The sequence below is a fragment of the Lagopus muta genome, chromosome 16 (genome assembly GCF_023343835.1).
Source record: "Lagopus muta isolate bLagMut1 chromosome 16, bLagMut1 primary, whole genome shotgun sequence".
Taxonomy (NCBI): domain Eukaryota; kingdom Metazoa; phylum Chordata; class Aves; order Galliformes; family Phasianidae; genus Lagopus; species Lagopus muta.
The window spans coordinates 6,215,805-6,235,994 of NC_064448.1; the positions used below are offsets into that span (position 1 = coordinate 6,215,805).

The following is a 20,190-nucleotide window of genomic DNA, read 5'->3' on the forward strand; positions in this document are numbered from 1 at the left end:
ACGCCGCCCCGCGCCCGGGGCCGGTGCCGGCAGCTCGGGGCGGGGGGGCTGCGGGGCGGATTTGCGGGAGGGGAGGAGAGCGGCCGCCCGCCGCCCCGCGCCTCTCCCCGCCGCCGCACATGGTGCGTCCCTGCCGCCGGGTTTCCTGTCGCAGCCGAGCGGCATCTCCCTGCCTCCGCCGGCCGCCGCCAGGTGCGCCAACTGCGTAAGGGCGGCCGCCATCTACGCCGAGTGCGTCGAGCGCCGCGGCCGCCTTCGCCTACGCTCGTTGCGCAACGCCGGCTCCTCGCGCAAGGAGCGCGGAGCTTCGCGGCTGCAGCGTACGGAGTTGGCGCAGGGGGCGCCGTCGGCGTACTCCGGAAGCGGGCGGGGGATGAGTGTGCTGTTTTGAGGGAGGCGGCGCGCGGCCGGCAGCCATGAGCTACGACCGGGCCATCACCGTCTTCTCTCCGGACGGGCACCTCTTCCAGGTGGAGTACGCCCAGGAGGCGGTGAAGAAGGGCTCTACGGCGGTGAGTGAGGGGAGAAAGGCGGCTCCGGGTTCGCCGCGGGGCCGAGGCGGGCGCGGCAGGGAGGGAAGGCAGGCCCTGCGCACGTCGCGCCGCGGGGAGCCGCGCCGCCGCTTCGCCGGTGGCCCCGCGCGCACGGAGCGCCAGGAGCCGGGCGGCGCCACGGGAGAGTCACGAAATCGGCGCTGCTGTCGGCGGAACCGCGCGGCCGGGCGGCGCTGCTGGGCGCTGTGCTGCGCTGGTGTCCGGCGGACGGGAAAGAGGAGAGGCGAGTGGGAATGGCTTTGTGGCCGCTGCCTTCAGTGTTCGCGTTGCCCCGAGGTTCTGATGAACGAGGAGTTTTCCCACGTGGGGAATAACGGATCGCTTTCCCCGTGTATCGGGAAGGAAACCGCCGGCCTTCGGCTGGGCGCGCGGCTGGCACTGCTCGCATCGGCTGCTGAGCGCCGATGGACGCAGCCGTCCGCACCGCTGGTAGCGCGGAGCTCCTCGCAGCACAGCTGCCCCGGCCCTGCAGCAGCGGGGCGGCCCTCGTAACGAGGCGCAGTGCCGGATAGCGTTGGGTTTTTTTACGGTACTGCGAGGGAGCGAGCTACGGCAGGCTGCCCCTGTGTTTGATGTGGAGCTTTAGTGCTGCTCCTGCCGCAGTGGCTGCAGGAAAGTGCTGGTATTGGAGAACGCGGTTGTAGGAGGGTGGGGATATCTGCTAGGAGTCACACGGGTTTAAATTGGTGAAAGCAGCTGATGAAACTGCGCTCAGGAATTGAATGTGATTTTTGTTACATCTGTCCTCTCCCGGGCTGTGGCAATAGGAAACAAAGTACTTCAAGTTGAAGTTTATAATGTTTGCTTTGCTGTTTTTTTTCTCTCCACCAGGCCCTCATTCCAGTATTCTGTAACCTGTTTAGGGGACCTAAGTTAACTTTTCTTTTTCCTCTTTTCTTTGAACGCATTGAAGGTTGGAGTCAGAGGGAAGGACATCGTTGTTCTCGGCGTGGAGAAGAAGTCTGTGGCAAAACTTCAGGATGAAAGAACTGTACGGAAGATCTGCGCCCTGGATGACAATGTCTGCATGGCTTTTGCAGGTATGTGATCCCTGCAGAGTGAGGGGTTTGGTGCAGCAGTTGTTAGGCTGCCTTTGGGTAAGGTTATGGATTCATAGGGCATGTATAAGATTCATAGGGCATGAGTGAGGGCTGTGGGGAAGGAGCATGTTTCCAGTTACTTCTACAAATAGGTGTGGATAGGTCCATAGGGCATATGGGAGAACCAGTGATTAAATGAGGATGAAATATTGGTTAGAATTCACAAGGTCCACTGAGTTTAACGTGAGGATGAGGACTGAGAAGTAACGTTATCAACACACATATAAAAATACAGTGTTCAACAATATGTGAGCTCATGTGAACATGTGTACATTTCAGCAGATATCTGCTGTCTGTAAGTAATTCTTTGTATCAGTATTCATAATGCTTTAAGAGGAGATCTGATTTGAGCAGGCAAAAATACTGATTTTTGAGATGTAGTGTGCCTTGCTTCCTCAGCTGGGGATTGTGATATGTGCAGGTGGGTTCACAAGCTTAAAGAAGAGCTCTATATTGGAAACAAGGCTCCCAGCTGAAAACAGCATTGCTGGCCATTTTTTGTCAGCTAACATCATGCTGCTGTAGTTCCATCAACTAGACAAGATTTATTGTGCAGATAAACTGATTTATAGAGAGGGGTGTTGTCAAAAGAAATGCAGCCACCGTATGTGAGAATGGAAGCTCTGCCATTAGATTGAATGCTTCCAATCTCTCAGGGGGATTCTGATTTCCTGGTTCCAAATTGCATGTTATTTAACAGACAATCATGAAACCTGTAAACAAAACGTATGTAATTTTGATTCATTAGCTTATTTCTGTTGCCTTTTAAATGATGTCCTCGCTCAGCAAACCTGGGAAGGCGTGACCTCTTGTATGCTTTCCTTCCCTCACTGTTAGCACTGACCTTGTGAGCCTTTTGGAGCAAGACAAGCTGTCTGTGCTCGTGGTGTGAAGCATGAGTTGAGCACAGCGAATCCACTGTCATTGCAGGGCTCACAGCTGATGCCAGAATAGTTATAAACAGAGCTCGTGTGGAATGTCAGAGCCACAGACTCACCGTGGAGGATCCAGTCACTGTGGAGTACATCACGCGTTACATCGCCAGCCTGAAGCAGGTGTGCTGTGTGGGGTCCTTCTGTCCATGCGTCCTGCTGTGCAGGAGCTGTGTGTGGTTCTGCTGCCAGAAAGCAACAGAACGCTGCTGGCTGTTGGAAATGAAAATGTAGTAATAGAACATGAGGATTGATGGCCAGCTTTCCTCAGAAGATGGAATCAGTCAGTGCCTGTAACAGCTGTGTGAGCACACTGGTGATGTTACCAGGGACGCTGCCCATCTGTGGCTTTAATTCATTCTCATCGTGGCTGTGATGCATTTCCTGTTCCGGTTTCCCTTCTACGACTTTGCAGGGAGAGATGAGAGGGGAGCAAATTAAGGCAGCACTTTAATATACTTAGTTTGATATTCATGAATTTAAGATTAATGACAGGGTCAAAATATGCCCAACTGCCTTCTGTGGTAAGATTGTTCATTTGCTGCTGGTGTATTGAACTAATTTTCAGCAGCTAGTGGGGATTAGCAAAAGTCTAATTTATTTATGACGTGCTAGCACAGTGATGATGACAATAGTGTGATGCTGGTGTTCATTACTAGCCTGTCAGAGCAGAATCTCTCTTTGTTCCTTTACAGTAATCTCACATCTGTGTATTTCATTCTGGCATGCTTGCAATCTCTCTAAAAGTAGCAGCAGTAAATCTTGCAGCTCTGCTGTTGGGCTCCGTGCTTTTAGGGTCACTTGTGGTGTGTGATGTGCTGCAGCAGCGAGCAGAAGGGCTGTGGCACTGCCTTTCCTACAGCTGGCTGCCATCGCAGATGAAGCCTGCTTTGTCATTCATGGAATTGTTGCACATGGTTGCTGAAAGCTGGCTTTGTGCTCAGATGGCATCCTCCTGCCCAGCCTCCTGCGTGCTTGTGAAAGCACAGCGCCGCACCCAGGCATGCAGTCACTGTCAGCAGCTCCTGGCAGCCAGGAGAGTCTCTTCCTGATAGTTACAGTGGTGCAGAAAACTTCAGTGGATGTTAGGAAAAGTGGCTGAGAAGTGAAGTAACCACGTCAGCTGCTTGGCTTACGGCCTTTGGTAGGACATGGAATCCTGCCTTCAATAGGTAGCTGGGTGAGAAAGCCTCCTGAAAATATTTCTGATGCCTTTCCTGGTCGTAACATACAAATGTCTGCTTTCTGCTCTAACGCGGAGCTGCTTGTGAAATGCATGTCTGTTCCTTCTGAGCAGAGGTACACTCAAAGCAACGGTCGCAGGCCTTTTGGAATCTCTGCTCTGATCGTGGGATTTGACTTTGATGGAACCCCCCGGCTGTACCAGACCGACCCCTCTGGCACGTACCATGCTTGGAAGGTGAGCTGGTTCCGTCTCTTCTGGAGGTGTAATGAAATATTGAAGAGTTACCACCTCCTTTAAGAGGGATTGATGTAGAAGGAGGTGAACAAATCCATCTGCATGGAGTGGCAGTGTGCAGTTAAGCTCTGCTTGGGAAATTTTACCATGTTCTCTTGTTTCCCAAGTACACAGGGGTGCCTGACTGCTGACTGCTTGTGCGGTGGGGGAAGTAATGCGTTCCATCTCCTGAAAAACACAGTGATCACAGAAGGGTTTCAGATCATCTAACTGTACAGATCCCATTCCTTGCTAATTCCAAGCTTCTTCCCACCCCATCCACTCCAGGCTAATGCCATTGGCAGAGGAGCTAAATCTGTACGTGAATTCCTGGAGAAAAACTACACTGATGAAGCCATTGAAACAGATGATCTGACTATTAAGCTTGTCATCAAGGCTCTTCTTGAGGTGAGTCTCCCTCAGGAGCTTTGTGTCACTCTTCACCTCGTGTTTGGATCAACTTCCTAATTGTGAGTATGCTGAAATCTTCACCCACGTGGCAGCAGAGCATTACAAAAGGATCTCTGGAAAGTGCATTTGTTGTTTGCCGTAGGTGTGGGGTTACATTTAAGGTTCAGAGTACTTCAGAGAACTGTGCCTGTAACTTACATGGAGGAAGTTAAACTGCAGTCCTCAGGGGAGGGAAAAAGACTTCAGTTCTTGCAATTAATATAAATGAACCAAAATACTACACTCCACGTGCGGTATGCTTTGTCTTTGTGCTGAAATTTGAGGTGAGGAAAGCTTAAATCAAAATTCAGATGGTGGAAATGTGATGTCTTTAAGTTAAGCATCAACAGGCTGCGTTGATGCCAAAAGGAATGCCTCCTGTTTGGGGATGGGTTTTCCTCCTGCTGGGATAGAGGGCTTGGAGCTAAAGAAGTGCTCCTTTTCCACAGCTGTTTTTCCTAAAAGATCTGAAAGAGAGGTGTTCAAATTGTTTACTGGACCCGCTCCTAATGGTGTTAACTTCTGTTCAGGTTGTGCAGTCTGGGGGGAAGAACATCGAGCTGGCTGTTATGAGAAGAGATCAGCCCCTGAAGGTAAAGGCTGCTTTGGCTTTTCTCCCTTTGCAGCCAGTTTCTCTGATAGCACTGTTGTACATCAGCCCTAACTTCCACTCCTCATCTCACATTCTGCACTGGCAAATATTTGTTTAACAGTAGCAGCCAAGGCACGTTGTGTCTGCAGTGTACCTGTGTCTCTGGAAATATCTGTTCACTTTCCTGCCGTGTCAGAGCTACTCAAGACTTTTATCTTCTTTAAGTGGCATCTTAGAGGTTGCTGTTTTCCTTTCTTTAGATTCTAAGCCCTGAAGAAATTGAGAAGTATGTTGCTGAAATTGAAAAAGAAAAGGAAGAAAATGAAAAGAAAAAACAGAAGAAGACATCATGATGAACCAAATTCGGCGCCTGCTTAGCTGCTTCTTTTTAACTGAAGCAAAGGGTTGTTCTGTATAGACAAGATGTAGGCATTCCGTTTATTCATACTGTGCCCCTCTGGAGACCTACAATAAACCTACTGATTTTTTTTAAGCTCTTATTTTAGAAAGATCCGTGTGTTCCTGATATTTTAATCACTAAAGATGACTTGATCAGCTACACCATGCAGTAGTGACCCATTAAAGGATGAAGACTGGTTGCATTTTTCTTCCTGGCAGCTTTCTTAGTGAACAGTCTCCGTTGTCGCTTACTTTCTTGCTGTTGAAGTGGTTGTCTCAGCAAAAACAGCTGCTTTCAATGAGTTACATTTTCTCTGTCCCTCATCACTATTTTCAAATGTAAATGGCCAGGGCCCAGATGTAAAACAAAACACTTTTCATCCCCAGTTGTGGTGAGTTTTATAGCAGATTTGGGGCTGCAGTGGTTTGGGAAATGAGCATGAGAACTGTTTTGAAGGCACATCATAAGCGACTGAGGAGGTGCTTGAATTGCTACCTGCAGGTCATTGCATGATTGTCAGCTGGGAATAAAGCGGTGGTGTGATGGCCCACTAGGGGCTTTGTGGACCAGTGACTGCCTCACATGAACTGCAGGCATGCTAAAACAAGGACAGAGGTCTACTCCAGCTTATCCTTTTGTATTTAACCTCCTCCATCCCCCTCCCTTCACCCTGCCCCAGGTTTGGTGCCTAGCTCGGTTCTGGTCAGACCTGCCTACTCTCACAGCTGTCTCTTTGCCCAGTTCTCGTGGCAGAGGTAGATCACGTTCTGTAAGTGATGGAGGCCTATCTTTGCACACCAAAGTCATTGCTGTGTGCATTCTATTCACCAAACAATAACTTGTATAAAATGAAAGCCCTGTGGGCAGGTGGCTGTGTACCCAGACAGCAAGTTTTACTTTCAATAGCCAGCTGCAGCCTGAGGCAGCTCCAAGTAGCCTGGCCTCATGCAAGCACGGGGGTAAAGCTTTTGGGGAAGGGAGGGAGTTGTGCCTTCCTGCTGTTGTTTCCTGTTGACAGCTCTTCCCTACAAGGGCAGTGATCCAGGTACAGTACTGCACAGGGAGGCTGTGGTGTATTTGCCCAACATGCCTGACACTGAATCTGGAAGAAAGAGAACTGGTGCCTTAATAATAAAGAGGAGTGGTATTGAGCTTGGTGTTGATTTCTCACTTCACCACAGCCACACAGTAGCTGTAGAGGCACTCTGCTCCAGCAGCTGACAGGCAATGCAATTCCACCTTCATGCTGTAGTGGCAGAAGCTGTTTTGCCATTGGAGAAAGGGGTCACCTAGGGCTGCTGCAAGCCCTGCTGTCAGCACACACTACTTGCTGGTAAAAGACCAGCTCCTAAAAGCATCTGTGGCCACCAAACAGATGTACTGCCACCCAAAACAAACAGGTAGAGCTATACCAGTGCTGGCTGTGAGCTCTGGGTGCTGTGAACAGCAACACTCCTTCAGTTGGATACTCAGACTTCCCCTGAGGGGGCACAGGGTGACAGGAACGATGCAGCAGCTGTAGCAGAGCCTTCAGCAGCCTCCTTAAACACTGTGTGCCTCTTCCCAGGCCAGCTCAGTTTCCTCTTAGATTTCAGCCTTGCTTGGGGCTCCAACAAGTTGTATGGACAGATGCTGCCAAGCTGCACGCAGAACAAAATAGCAGGAAAACGTCAAACATTTACATGTTTATTATAATTACAATTTACATTACTCCAAAGAGCAGCCCCACTGCTATGCTCTAATTCTTAGCAATAAAGTCCTACAAAAATAAATCCAAGCTTTTACAGTAACCTAAGTCAATGCATAACTAAAAAATTCTAGCTATGTACGGGGTTCAGTCATCAAGGTGCTTTTTCCAACAAAATTCCCTACCAACAGAAAAGGGACACATGCTTATAGCAATTTAACCCACTTATTCATGCAAACAAATGTAACCCCTTCCCTCCCAGCCCCTCTCCCCACATACAGATTTTAAAAACAAAAGAAAAACTAAACTATTTACAGTATGGGGGTACAGAGGAAAAATTAAACATGCCCATCTGTTAAGCTTCATTATATGGACTCCCCATTCCTAGTTTAATGAAAACATTCCATAGTGTTCCACCACAGTCTACTAGTGTACAGAGAACTGTTTGCGTTTAGCACTATACGAACAAGGTACAAAGCAAGGCAAGAAGCCGGCGCTCCGGGCTCCTTGCCAGGCAGCCAATTGCTGCCAGGGGCTCTGCACTCCGAGCACACAAGCAGCAGCGCCTGCTGCCCGTCCTGCTGGGGCACAGCACTCTGCATCCATCCCCCCCTGACCCCGCAGAATTCCGAGCCGTGGAGGAGTGCCCAGCACCCTTCAACTCGAGGGAGGCACAGCTCCGCAGAGCCTGCAGTACCTCCACATCAGTACTGGCTAACAAACAGTCGTACAGTCATTTCACACCACTACATGAGCAACAATCCAGTATTCCCAAGTGACAATACACGTAACTCCTCGGCACCAGGAGTCCATTCTTTCAGATACCAAGTGCTACTCCACACACGCTGCTGAGTACAGCAAGACCAGCAGCACCAAAGAATCCATTTGGTTACTCAGAACAAACAAGTTAGCTGGTTTATTTCAAGTGAGCTTTGGTTCCATGTTAAAATACCATGATTTAGCTTCTTCAGGGTTCAGAAAAGGAGTCTGACTTTATGCTTAGACTACAGCAGCCTTTGAGAGACCCGAAAGAAGAACCATGTAAGTTAATCTGCACTTAAAAAAACAAAAACAAACGAAAAGACACCCTGAAGAAGGTACCCCTGAACACATTCCCTCTTCCAAAGAATATTCCAGCTGACTGTTGCTGGTCCAAAGTAAGTCCAGAATATAAGCAGTAGTACATGAAGTTCTGTCATTTGAGCTGAGACGGTAAACAATATGAACCATTTTCCCACATTAGTGCAGCAGTCAGTTGTTTTCTATGTACATTTTCATCCTCTCAGGAGAGATGTTAGAACCTACGCAGGAAAAAGGTAGAATTAGATTTGATATCCGGAGGATTGCCCCAAGAAAAAGCAAAAGTTCATGCCTACATATCAATTAAAATGTTCAGCTGGAAAGTCTCAGCTGAAACAAACAGCTCTTGGCTTTTGCAGAGGTGAGCCCCAGGAGCCAATAGATCAATCAACGTGCTAGAACTGCTTGTATTTCCTTCCATCACTTAGAAAGATGGATGAACAGTTAAGAGATGATAAAGAACTAATTTTAATTTACCTGCAGGACTGGAGAGCAAGAGGAGGTTGCACAGAAAGCTCAGGTAAGGGATAAGAAGGGATAAGATAAGGGATGCTCTGGTTAGGGAGAGCAGCTATTAACAGCTGAAGAAAGAAAACGCAGTTTACCTGTGAAGTTACACTCTGCCAGTACCAGCTCTGTGAGTGGTTTGGCTCCTCCTTGCTGCTCCGCTGCCCCTTCCACCTCGAAACCCACCACGAAAGCTGCGGCCACGAAGGAACCGTCCCGACACTCCGAACGTCTCAGTATTGAGTTTCCTTTCTTCAGCCCACGTGGTGCGTCTAGAACTGAATGGGACTGCATTCAGATTTAATACAGACATTCAATAACCCCAACCCTGTTTTCCTGACTGCCACTACAACAAGAACTGCTGCAGTATGAAAACACGAATTCAGTTCCTCTGCTAAATGTGGGCTTTTTGGAAGTGACAGCTGTTGGCTTTTACATGCTACTTCCAGACCAGAGAACTGTGGAAAGACTTAAAATATGATTGCATGAGGACTCGGCAGCATCTCACACCCAGTCTTGTTTTCTTGGCAAACACAAACTTGAATCCCATGAAGCCTCTCTGGACTCCTAGGAAGGCAGCCCTGTCACAGCTGAGGTTCAGTTACTGGAACAGCCTCAGAGCACCAGTCTTAATTCCTACCCAGAACCTGCCTACCCAAATACTGCCTTATGGTAAACACCTGGAAGAAAGCTTTGCTAAAAGGAAGCAGAAACACCAAGGGAATTTTACACGCTGACATTAAAGGGAAGTTTAACTTCATCAGGCTGCTCATGCCACCAAAAGACAGCAGCAGCAGATGAAGCCTCTCATTAATATTTGCAGTACTTAATTTGATGCTTCTACAGACAGACCTGCCCAAACTCCAGGCTTAGCTTGCTCCTGTCTGCAAGTTGCACCATCTTCAGCACAGCATGAGTCTGTTGCCTCCTCCCACAAATGTGATTTTAAAGACTTTATTCTATGGGTTCAAAGTCAGGACTAGGAAACAGAATGGGATGCATTAAATACAGCACAGCCAGCCAGCAGAGGTGATTCCCCCCACTGTATTTAGCATTGGTATGGCCTCACTTTGAATATTATTGGCAACTACGGGCTCCACAATATAAAAACATTAAGATACTTGAATGCACCCAAGGGACAAAGCTGGTAAAAGGGCCAAAGCACACATCCCATGAGGAACAGCTGAGGCCCTGCTTGTCTAGTTTGCAGACAAGGAGACCAAGTAACCACATTGCTCTCCATAACTTCCTGGGGAGGGAAAATAAGAGAGCACAGAGACTCTTTTCCTCATAATCAATGACAGGACACATGGGAACAGCATACACGCATGCCAGGCAAGACTTCTATAGATACTGTCTTCACCAGAAAGGTGGTCAAGCACTGAAACAGGCTTCCTAGTGAGCTGGTTGATCTCCATGTCAGTCAGGGTTCAGGAGCCATTTGAACAGTGCCCTTACCAACCTGCTTCATCTCCTTGGTAGCCCTGAAGTTTAGGCAGTTGCACACTTATCTTTGTGCTTCCTTCCACATCAACTGTGCTATCTGATAACTAGTGATCTGTGTATCCTAGTTGAGGGAAATGTATGAGTGCAACTGAACTTACTGCTATTTGTTTGGTCTCACTGCACGAAGCTTGGTAACATCATCAGTGATGCATCAAGTGTGTGACAACACTCCCTTCTAAAACCTGTTTTGATTTCATCACATTTTCTTCTTGCATTGAGACTTCTAGAAAGTTGCACCATGTTACACATCTAGGATTATGGCTAAGGTAGGAAAAAAAAAAAAAAGCAAGCTTAAAGAAATACTCACCTAGACTTCAGTTCTGAGGAGATGTTGTCAAAGAAAGACTTGGATTTATCGTAGTAGCAGTTGGGTCCCAGAAGGTCCTCCTCTGCACTGCCATCGTTGTTCTGAGTTGCCACTCCAGGGTCCCCTTTCTCTTCCTCTGTCTCTGCTTTGTCATCTGAAGATAATACAATGCATTACACTTCTTTGAGGCATTCTGAAGACCCATCTGTTCCCTTGGTCCTTCAAACAAAATCTGAGATGCTGCCACACGTAACGATGCAGTTTCTCAGAATGAGTTTTCTATGCAAGGCTTACTACTCAGCACCTCGTATTTAAAGAAGCTACAAACCTTTGAAGTTCAGTTTCTTCTTGAATTCTTTATCAAGCTCCTCTCTGTTGAATTGTGCATTTGCACTTTCAAAGTCGAAGTCACCTTCAAACTTTATTGTATTTTCCTTCACAGCAGTTGGTCTGTTTTGTCCTCTAGAACGATTTCTGGTTCTCCTGTTTCCCCTGTTTCCTGAAAGCAGGAGAGTTGAAACACTTGGTAACGTTAAATTAAGGGAAGTTAAATGACTTCTTCAAGACCAGAGAAAACCAGGACTAGAACTCAGAATCTTGGCTTCCAGTCCCATGGTTAGGTCTCACCTCTTTGAAAGTAACTTCTGAAGGGCTATAGGAGACACATTACAGCAACATTTTAACTGTCTGGAAAGCATTCCTGCTGTCAGCCTTACCACCAAAACACATCCAACTTTTCTTCCAGTTGGAAAAGAAAAAATAACAGCAGCACCTCAAGTAAAGTTGAGGGAAAGGTACGGGGGCTATGAACTCTATTTGCTACTCATCTGCTAACATGTTACTATAACTGGTCCACAAACCTGTCCTGATTGAGATGAACAGATCATTGGTTTTGGAAAACCTACCTAAGACTCACCTGCCCACAAAGGGATGCATACTTAATTGTAAAGCAGAAACCACGTAAAGAAACTATCAGCCTCTTTTTGGAAAGAAAAACACCAAACTTGCAGCCTCCCTTCCACAGCGCTGCCTTCAAACTAGTTTGAAAACTGATCTCAACTTCTGCTTCCTGCCTTTTCTCACTTTGTTTGGGAAGGATCTCTAGTTGAACTTGGCTTCACTTTGCTTTGTCCTATGCTTAACTAGTCATCTCAAGATAAAAGCTTCATTCTAGAGAAGCAATGACTCCATAGTTCTTTTAATTTGAAAGAACACTAGATATCTTAAGCAGGCTGCCCTTCCCAATAAGACGACACAACAGGTTTCAGAGCAATCCAGTTATTGCTGTCAGTTTTTAAACAAAACAAAACAATTTATCTCCAGTGCTCAGAGGGCACCAGGATTTTGGTGGCTCTGTATTTCTGTGGCTCCAGAGCTTACTTTATTGGGGAACCATCCCTATCTGGCCAAAGACTCACAAAGCCTTTCTTTGCTCTTAGCCTTCTGTCCAACAACGCTTCACTGATGCAGCAGTATTTGCCTTTACAAACCAGAACAAGTGTCTGTGTCAGAATAGCCTACCTGATCTTCTCCTCTGGGGCCTTCTGTTCTCATCATTCACCTGCCCTTGGGTCTGTACAGGCGTTGCCGGAACTGTATCTACAGAACAAGAAAGAAACTTCAAGGCACACAAGAACAAGAGCAAAGCAGTCTGGCCTTGCTATGAACCTTTGAACGACACTTGAGGACAGCACTGTAAAGCAGTCCATACACACCAGCTGTCTTGGTGCTGCTCTGTGGAACCTGCCGGCCGTTGCGTTGCACCCCTGGAGTTACTTTCACTGGCAGTGGCTTCTGTGAATGGATGCTGTCAACAGGGCCGGTCTGGACAGCCTGCTCTACCATGGGGCTTTTGCGGACAGGGTGAACGGAAGGGAAGCCAGCACCTGGAAAGAACTGCAATGACTGAGTGCTCCTCAGAAAGCACCCAGCGTTATTCAAGCCCTGCCCACTTCTACGGAGCAAACATCGGCCACAGTTACTCAAAACCTCGGTTGTTTATCGTTACGAGCTACATTTAAGTGGCACGTAGGGAAAGCACTACTGCCAGAGTTCTCAGCTCACAAATCCAGAGCCTTACATCAGAAAAACTACCCGTTTATTTCTTAAATCAAATTAGACACTTCAGACAAACACGCCAGGTCAGTCTCCTATAGAGAGCTGATAAGAAAATCAAATTTCTAGCTGCATCTCTGGTTATGGATTGTACTTTACATTAATCTGAAGCAAAACACAACCATTCTGAAGTTGCTCCAGAAGGCTTCCCCACTTTGTCTAAAAAAAAAGTTTGCTGCTAAAGCCTCGTCACCTCAGCTATGTATCCCATTTTGTAAGCCATTTTTAGAAGCCCTTTGACTACTTGAAGTACTGTCATTGCTTATTGTTAGCTTTCAGACAAAGAAAACCTGAAACCAGACCAGATCTCAAAGTTACCCTTTTAAATTCCTTCTTGGTCAAGGCCAAAGTGTTACCCAAGACTTCTGTTGCTCTTCCATCCAGGCTTATTTATTCACACTACAAAACACGTAAATACTTTTCATGGTTTGGTATACCTTACACCATTTATTTTAGAAAGTGACAGTCTTCAGTACTCAGAAGAAATACTGCATTCTAGATTTAATTAGAAGTTTTGGAGCTACAGGCTTTTGTAGTTATGCATAAGAACTGCTTGGAAGCAAACTTTAACTGAATACACTTAAAGAGCAAGAAAAGTGAAAAAGCTGAAGGGTACACACAAACCAAGCCACTGACACTTCTGGGTCACCCAAGTCCACTTGAGATAAACCCAGTAGGTAACATCATGCAGGTTCCCAGTTATGCACACCTGGAAAACTTGCAAGGAGGACAGACACAGCCTAAGGATTATTCAGTAGCACAAAGCCGCTGCGCAAGTTCAACAACAGTTTCAAAGCTCAGTACGAAAATTGAGAAAGCACATACAGACAGATGGCCAAACAGAAAGCGGGAAGTTTCATGCCAACACAACCATACATGCTAATTTAAAAACAGATTTAACTAATTACCATGTTTAAATGCAGGCTGCACCTGGTCTCTCTGCTCTGAAGATGGGTCAGGCTAGTTATCTCTACTCAAACTCCTTCAAAAGTTCTTAAGCACAGAAGCAAGCACCCAGAACTATGTTACCTCTGCTTACCACACCTAAAATTGCTCACTGTTAGTTATGCCTCACTAGCTGGCAATCTTTATAAGGTACATTGCCCCATCATGCATGAAACGTATCCTGAAGTTTCCTAAATTACAGGAATATTCCTGAATTTTCTACCTGCCTGTTTATTTTTGAGTAGTAAGGCCACCCATGATTTAAGCAGTGTGCTTGGCTTTCTAGGAAAGGCCAATTAATTCCCTGCCTAATGCCTAAGCTAACACATACTCCTAGGGAGGATGCAGCACGACATCCCTAAACCTCACCCCCCTCCTGATACTTACACAGGAGGATCCACATTCTTTCAGGATTCTTTTCTTTTTCCATTCTCCTGTCTCTCTAACTGATACTTCTAGAGCAGGAGGAAGTAATGCTTCATGTGATGAAAAGCAACAACAGCCAAGAACAAACTCATTTCACTAGCATTACCCATGTAAGTACTATCATTCTAGGAGGGGGTTAACAAGAACATATTTTCAAGTGCCATGCAGTTCTTCCAAATATTTGGAGTCCTCAAACTGCTGTTACCCTTGGAAGAGAGCTGATGGGGCTCTGAAGACATGTCAGGCTCTGAAACAGGTTGTGGAGACGGAGAAGAACTAGGACTGGAAGCAGCTGCTGATGCTGGAGGGCTTACCAATTTCTCTAAAGAGATAGAGGGAAGAAGAGAAAGCAAAAAGATATATGGATAAGATACAAGGTTGTGTAACATCTGGAGGACTTGGAAAGAGATACAAGAATCTCTAGAACAGCTTTAGAGCAGCTTATTTAGTTCTCTTTTGGAACACAAGCTCTTTTCACACATGGGTTGTGCATGTGAGCTATGTCAGACCAGAAATGAACTGACCTCAACTGTTTGTTATTCGTATTACTTTCAGAGAGAAGCTTCAGCTCTTTAGTTTCTTTCTTGGGTACATGTGCATAAGTGAGAGATGGGCCTCCTTGCTATAAGAACATTGCAAAGTTTTTAACTACTTATTCACTGCTTCTTGCAGCCTGACATTCAGTATGGAACTCATTATCAGTTACTGCTATGTGGCTCCAGTGTAGTTGCATACAAAGACTGTACCTTTATTCTAGCAAAGAAAGCTTTTACTTACCTAAACCTAATGAAGCTGCGTACTGCTGGCTAAGTAAAGAGCTGGCAGCAAGTTGGCTGTAAGGTGGCATACCTCTAAACGGGCTGTAAGGCACATGTGGCTGAAAGGATGACGTAGAGGCAGAGCCCAGTGAAGACTGCAAAAAGACAAAGCACATTTCCATTTACAGCATCCAGAAGTCACCTTGCTTCGGCAGCGATTCTCTACTTCAAGTACAGCACTGTTACCACTCAAGCAAACACTGCAGCCCTTACCTGCATTCTCAGCTGCTACACTAGCTGCAGTTCTGTTGACTGAAGCCTTACTACCATTATTTTAAACACAGAAATGCAATTCAGAACGCTCCCAAAAATCTGAAGATTCCTGGAGACAATGACTCCGTTTTTATAGTTTGATACCAAACGCAGCCTTTCATCAGTGTTCCACCACATCTACCTACACTGCAGGCTAACTTACCTGAACAATGGCAGGATCCTGTGGCAGGGTATGCTGAGCTTTCGGAGGTTCACAGACAGTGATGTCTTTGATGTCACTTCCTCGAAAAATAATGTACTCATAGATCTCTTCCCTTGGAGGAGCAGGTCTGTCTGTGGGCCGGTCTTCGGTACCAAAGGATCGCACTTCAGCATTGGAGAGATTGCTGTTAGTTCAGCGTTATCTTTGCAACGTTATACAAGTTAAGACTTACAAAATTAGGAAGTACTCCTACAATGCCTGCCAAAAGTAACAAAAAAGTAGGTTACCTTTCAAGTCCCAGCCCCCCATATCCCACACATCTGTTCCCAAAGACCAAATCTTCTAGCAGCCTGCATAAATGGAAGGCCAGGATGATAAACCAGTTGGAATGGAGTAGTCTACTGCAAAACTGAGGACTTGCCCGCACTGCTATACTGCCATAGTCAGCGCTTCTGCCCAGATCCTGTCCCACATATACATCCAACTTGAGACAACTGCCACCACAACAGACCACGAGGGAGGCCTCTGAAGCAGCAGGAAAAAGTTCCTCAGTGGCTTTAGAGCTCAAATCCATAACTTTGTTTTCATATTTATTAATAACAAATTGTCTATCTGCATAAGAGCTTCCCATTTAAATTCTCTCTATGCCAATGGTTTCATATTTAGAAAGCTTTAAGTGATAACCTTAGTGCCTACTGAAGCTTCACCAAGTCTCAGCTATCAGAGCACTTGTGCAGGTACTACCAGAATGATGTTCTACTTTGCAGTGGGAAAGAAGGCTGTAATTGACTGCGTGCCTACCAGGGAGGAGCATAAATTAACTCAATCCATGAAACAGGAGGAGGTCAGATTCAGACTTTCTACTTTGTTAGTGCAGGAAAACAAGTGGCAGTCACACCAAAAACCAGAGTATGAAACAGACTAGAGAACGTGCACGATCTACACGTATAGAGACTTCCTTCTACACTTTACAGAAGTCTATCAAGTCTGCTAGCATAGTTCTCTGCCTTTATGAAGCTTTGCCAGTTCAGATAAGCACCAGCACATATTAGCTTGATATATGCTTTTTGGCAGTGGAAGAGCTCCAGACCGGAGTTGCATCAGCCAGTTCTAACAGGTTACCAGAGAAGCATTCAAACTTTGAGCCAGGACACACTGAGTTTGACAGCACCTTTACAGACTCCATCCTGAACAGCCCCTTTGCAAAGACCTGCTGTACCACAGCCTGCAGTCCTGTGCCAGCCAGCTGCAGCTCCCACTTCAGAGCAGGAAAGATAAGTGCAAACGGCCTTGTCAGGTGGATGATAAAGGACAGGGAGGCACTGCAGCTCCCCCAGATAAAGGGTAGCAAGAATTGGATCAACTCAACCCCACTGCTTAGCATTCCCAGCATCCTGCAGGCATACTGACTTATCATGGGTGCTGATGCTTTGTAGGTGGAATACTCATCAGAAGCAGTCCTCACATGAGGAACTGCCTTCAGGTGGTTTCCCTAAAAGCAGCAGCTAATGCTGCAAGCAATCTTCAGGTTCCATCTGTTCCACGTGGAGATGAGCTTACAAGGAGCATTAGCTCAGTGTACAGCAGGTCAATGCCAAACTGTCCCATTTCACTGTTGCTCTTTGGCACCTCAGCTCATACCTAACTGGTGCAAGTACAAGCTGTCGGTTGCTTCCCTCAAACACAGCCTTCCATTAGTAACTATGGTATAAAAACCTCTAAGTTATTTTAGCTCTCCAGCTGCTGTTTGATCGTATTACAGCTGCAACCCAGTCAACTAGAAGCAGATTATCAACTGAAAGCGATACTCACAGACTTTTAGACACGAACCATACCACTGATATTCCTGTTCAAGATTAGCTTATTACAGCATACAGCTCATGGCAGCATATGTTAAAGCCAACCAGGAGCTACTGCAGAATCCCACAGCTAGCTCAAAACACGACTTCTCAGCACCAGGATCAGCCTGCTGGCTTCCAGTTAGAGAAACACATGAGCTGTAAAGTCCAGAGCTGTTCAGGCAGCCTTTCAGTTGCCTGGTCCCAAGGTCTGTAACTAGAAGGGTAGAAAAATGATGTCCTTATTGTAGACAAAACAGCAGCGATGGCATTTGCGAGGCCTCCAGGAGTGAAGCACACCCACTCCCTGTATCTGAAGTGTTTAATGATTTCTGGCACAGCACAAAGCACAGCCTGGAGTTTCTGTGGAGGTCTGAAGGGCTGTCTCCCATGAAGACTTACAGTGACTATTGTTTACAGACGAACAGGAAATCAATCCCACGCTGTGCCACAGCTAGTGTTTTACAACAGCCTGCATTCACACGCAGGACTCTGTGGAGCTCAACCACTGAAGGGTCAGGAGGCATAAGAGGAGTGGATGTCTGGAAAACAACTCTTACACAGATATTTCCTGCCTAAAATCTAGGGTTCCTTCAGACTTGTGCAGAACAGGGAGTAAGGCAGTGGTGCTCGCTAAGAACAGGAGGGTAACTGTGTATTGCATTATGGCCATTGCTCGTAAGTGAAGCTTAGCATCTAAAAAAACAGCTGTCCTGCAGCACTTAGGCACGTGGAATGATATCCAAGGAGCTGAGTTGCTGCACATGTCAAGATTTCACAGGAATAGCATACAAATCAACTGAAGTTTGCCTGCTCTGAATAACAGTCTGCACCAGATTCCTTCCCCCAAAGTCCCTTTCAACCCAAATTGTTCCTCATGCTATTAGGATGACCAAAAAAAAAATATAAAAAAATCACAAGAGCAGTACATACAGCGTATCCTAAGGTCTTCTGAACCTTTAACATTGGCATTTGGGGCCTGGCAATTTACTTATCTAAACAGTGTTGACTACACATCAACAGTTCAGGGCTCCCAACCCCTTGGAGATGCCACGTTTCCAACTGCTGCTGCGTTGAGATGTCTGTCACAGCTAAGTTCATAATACTGACACTAATCTTGATACAAAGTCTCTGATTTTAAAAAGCCCTTTGAGCTACAACCAGCCTTCGCACTGTGAAGTTTAAAGCAGCACTTTTAAATGAGGAAAAAAAAAAAACCCAAACATTTTTCCATGCACTGTAACTACTTCTTAGAACTCCAGTTCTTCAGATGTGAACATTAAGAGACCAATAAATACAAGTGCTGCCAGAGATATTATACCAGGCACGTACTTCCCCACACCATCAAGCATTTTAATCACATATACCTTTAAAACACAGCACTTCAGCTCTGCAGCAGTGTTACAAGGAAGCCAGAACCAGGTGTGGAACCAGCTCTGCTTTCTGCTGAGCAAAGGCTGAAGGCCTTGCTGTGCACGCAGCGAAGGGATTGCATCCTTCCCACAGGCTGGTGCTTCATGTCTGGAGACAGCTGCTTTTAGAGCCTTGGACAGGTTAATTCGTGGAAATTTGAGATAACGCCCATTTTAAGCTTTAGAACCAACAACAATATGTGTCAAATGTTTGTGTCCAGTATTATGCCAATATCATGACACTGAAATTTCAGGTCGTGGCATAGGCTGCCTAAAGTAAGCTGAGAAGAAGGCAATAATTCTAGCAGACAGACTCGAGAGACAAAAGATACTTGGCTTCTGAACGATCCTGATGGGCTGTCGAAGGCTACCATGAAGATTTGAACTCACAGAACAGAGAAAGACAAAGCTCGGGGAAAGGAACAACAGACATTAGCTGGAACAGCCAATCTGTGCAGCAAAAGCAGTATAAAAACAAGACCTTGCCTGAGAGACTAAACAAGATAGAGCAGGCTTTTCCGATAGCAAACACAGGAGCTCCCAGCACAGGTGGCCATCGATTCCAAACCACACCAGCCAACCAGACGCACATCGCCGTTCCTGCCGGGGAGCGGAGCGGCGCCGGGTGCGAAGCTTCGCGCCCACGTGCGGGCATCGCGCCTCGCAGCGCGGATATCGATCCGGGCACGAACAAAGGCGGCCGCCGCGGCTCTGCCGTAACCCGCCGGGCCCCGCGCTGGGAAAGGCAGCCCGAGCAACGATACACCGCGTTCATTTTCCGACGTGAGCACCGGGAGCCGGAACGGCCACGGCACGGCTGCTTTCCCAGCGAAGAAGGGAACCTCAGGCGGACGGCGGATCTCCTCGCGGGGAACCCCCGCCCGCCCGCGCGGCCTCCAGTGCTGACTCACCGGCAGCTCGCGCCGCTGGAGGCGAGCCGCTCCCGCCCCCGGCTCCGCGCAGCCCGCCCCGGCCGCGGCCCGCAGGAGCGCCCGGCCGCATTGTTCGGCCCCGCACCCCCCCCCGCTCCGACTCGCCGCTCCCCTCGGGCCCGGGCCGCGCTCACCCTTCGCCAAGGCCACGGTGGAGTTCTCGGTGTCGATGGTGTAAAGGATGCCCTCATAGCGGATCTGCGCCTTGGAGATGAGGCTGATCTTGCTGCCGATATACGGGGTCCCCGAGCTCATGGCGGCGCTCCGAGGGGCCGCGGCCGCGCGGGTGGCTGCAGCGCCCGCCCACGCACACTGCGGAGACGGGAGCCCCGCCGCGCGCGCCTTAAGCAGGGCGGAGGGAGACGGGCGGCGGGGGGCGCGGAGCGGGGGCGTGCTGCGGGAGCGCCGCGCATGCGCGATTACCGCCCGCTATTGACCAGACGGGAGACGGGGTCAGACGCGAAGGGTGCGGGGAGGAGAGGGGAGGGAGCGGGGGGGAGGAGGGGGGAAACCCGGGGCCCGCGTCACGTGACGGGGGCTGCCACGTGCGCGCGGGCGGGGCGGTAGGGGTGGGGCGAGGCGAGGCGAGAGCTCGCGGCCTTCCCGCCGCGGCCGAGTGTGGTGGGGCGGAGCCGTGCGGTGACGGGGCCGAGCCGGGAGGGTTTGTTACGGAGCCTCAGCTTCCCCCGCAGCCCGGCTCCGTGTGAGGGCAGCT

At 47.9% G+C, this 20,190-nt stretch overlaps 2 protein-coding genes across 3 annotated transcripts; one reads left to right on the forward strand and one right to left on the reverse strand.

Annotated features, from left to right (window-relative positions):
* Positions 1-242: 242 nt before the first annotated feature.
* PSMA7 (proteasome 20S subunit alpha 7) lies at positions 243-5,587 on the forward strand. Its single transcript, XM_048962825.1, has 7 exons — positions 243-512; positions 1,468-1,594; positions 2,585-2,709; positions 3,884-4,006; positions 4,334-4,453; positions 5,026-5,088; positions 5,348-5,587. The coding sequence occupies exons 1-7, from the start codon at positions 417-419 to the stop codon at positions 5,438-5,440; spliced, it is 747 nt and encodes a 248-aa protein (XP_048818782.1). The 5' UTR covers positions 243-416; the 3' UTR covers positions 5,441-5,587.
* A 1,572-nt stretch (positions 5,588-7,159) lies between these two features.
* Positions 7,160-19,934, reverse strand: LSM14B (LSM family member 14B). Of its 2 annotated transcripts, XM_048962823.1 has the most exons (10): positions 19,610-19,934; positions 15,294-15,457; positions 14,838-14,973; positions 14,266-14,382; positions 12,290-12,460; positions 12,096-12,173; positions 10,903-11,073; positions 10,575-10,728; positions 8,860-9,039; positions 7,160-8,475 (listed from the first exon to the last, which is right to left on the reverse strand). In XM_048962823.1, the coding sequence occupies exons 1-9, from the start codon at positions 19,728-19,730 to the stop codon at positions 8,868-8,870; spliced, it is 1,284 nt and encodes a 427-aa protein (XP_048818780.1). In that variant the 5' UTR covers positions 19,731-19,934; the 3' UTR covers positions 7,160-8,475; positions 8,860-8,867. The 2 variants fall into 2 exon arrangements, with proteins under 2 accessions (XP_048818780.1, XP_048818781.1); XM_048962824.1 differs by lacking the exon at positions 14,266-14,382.
* Positions 19,935-20,190: the final 256 nt, after the last annotated feature.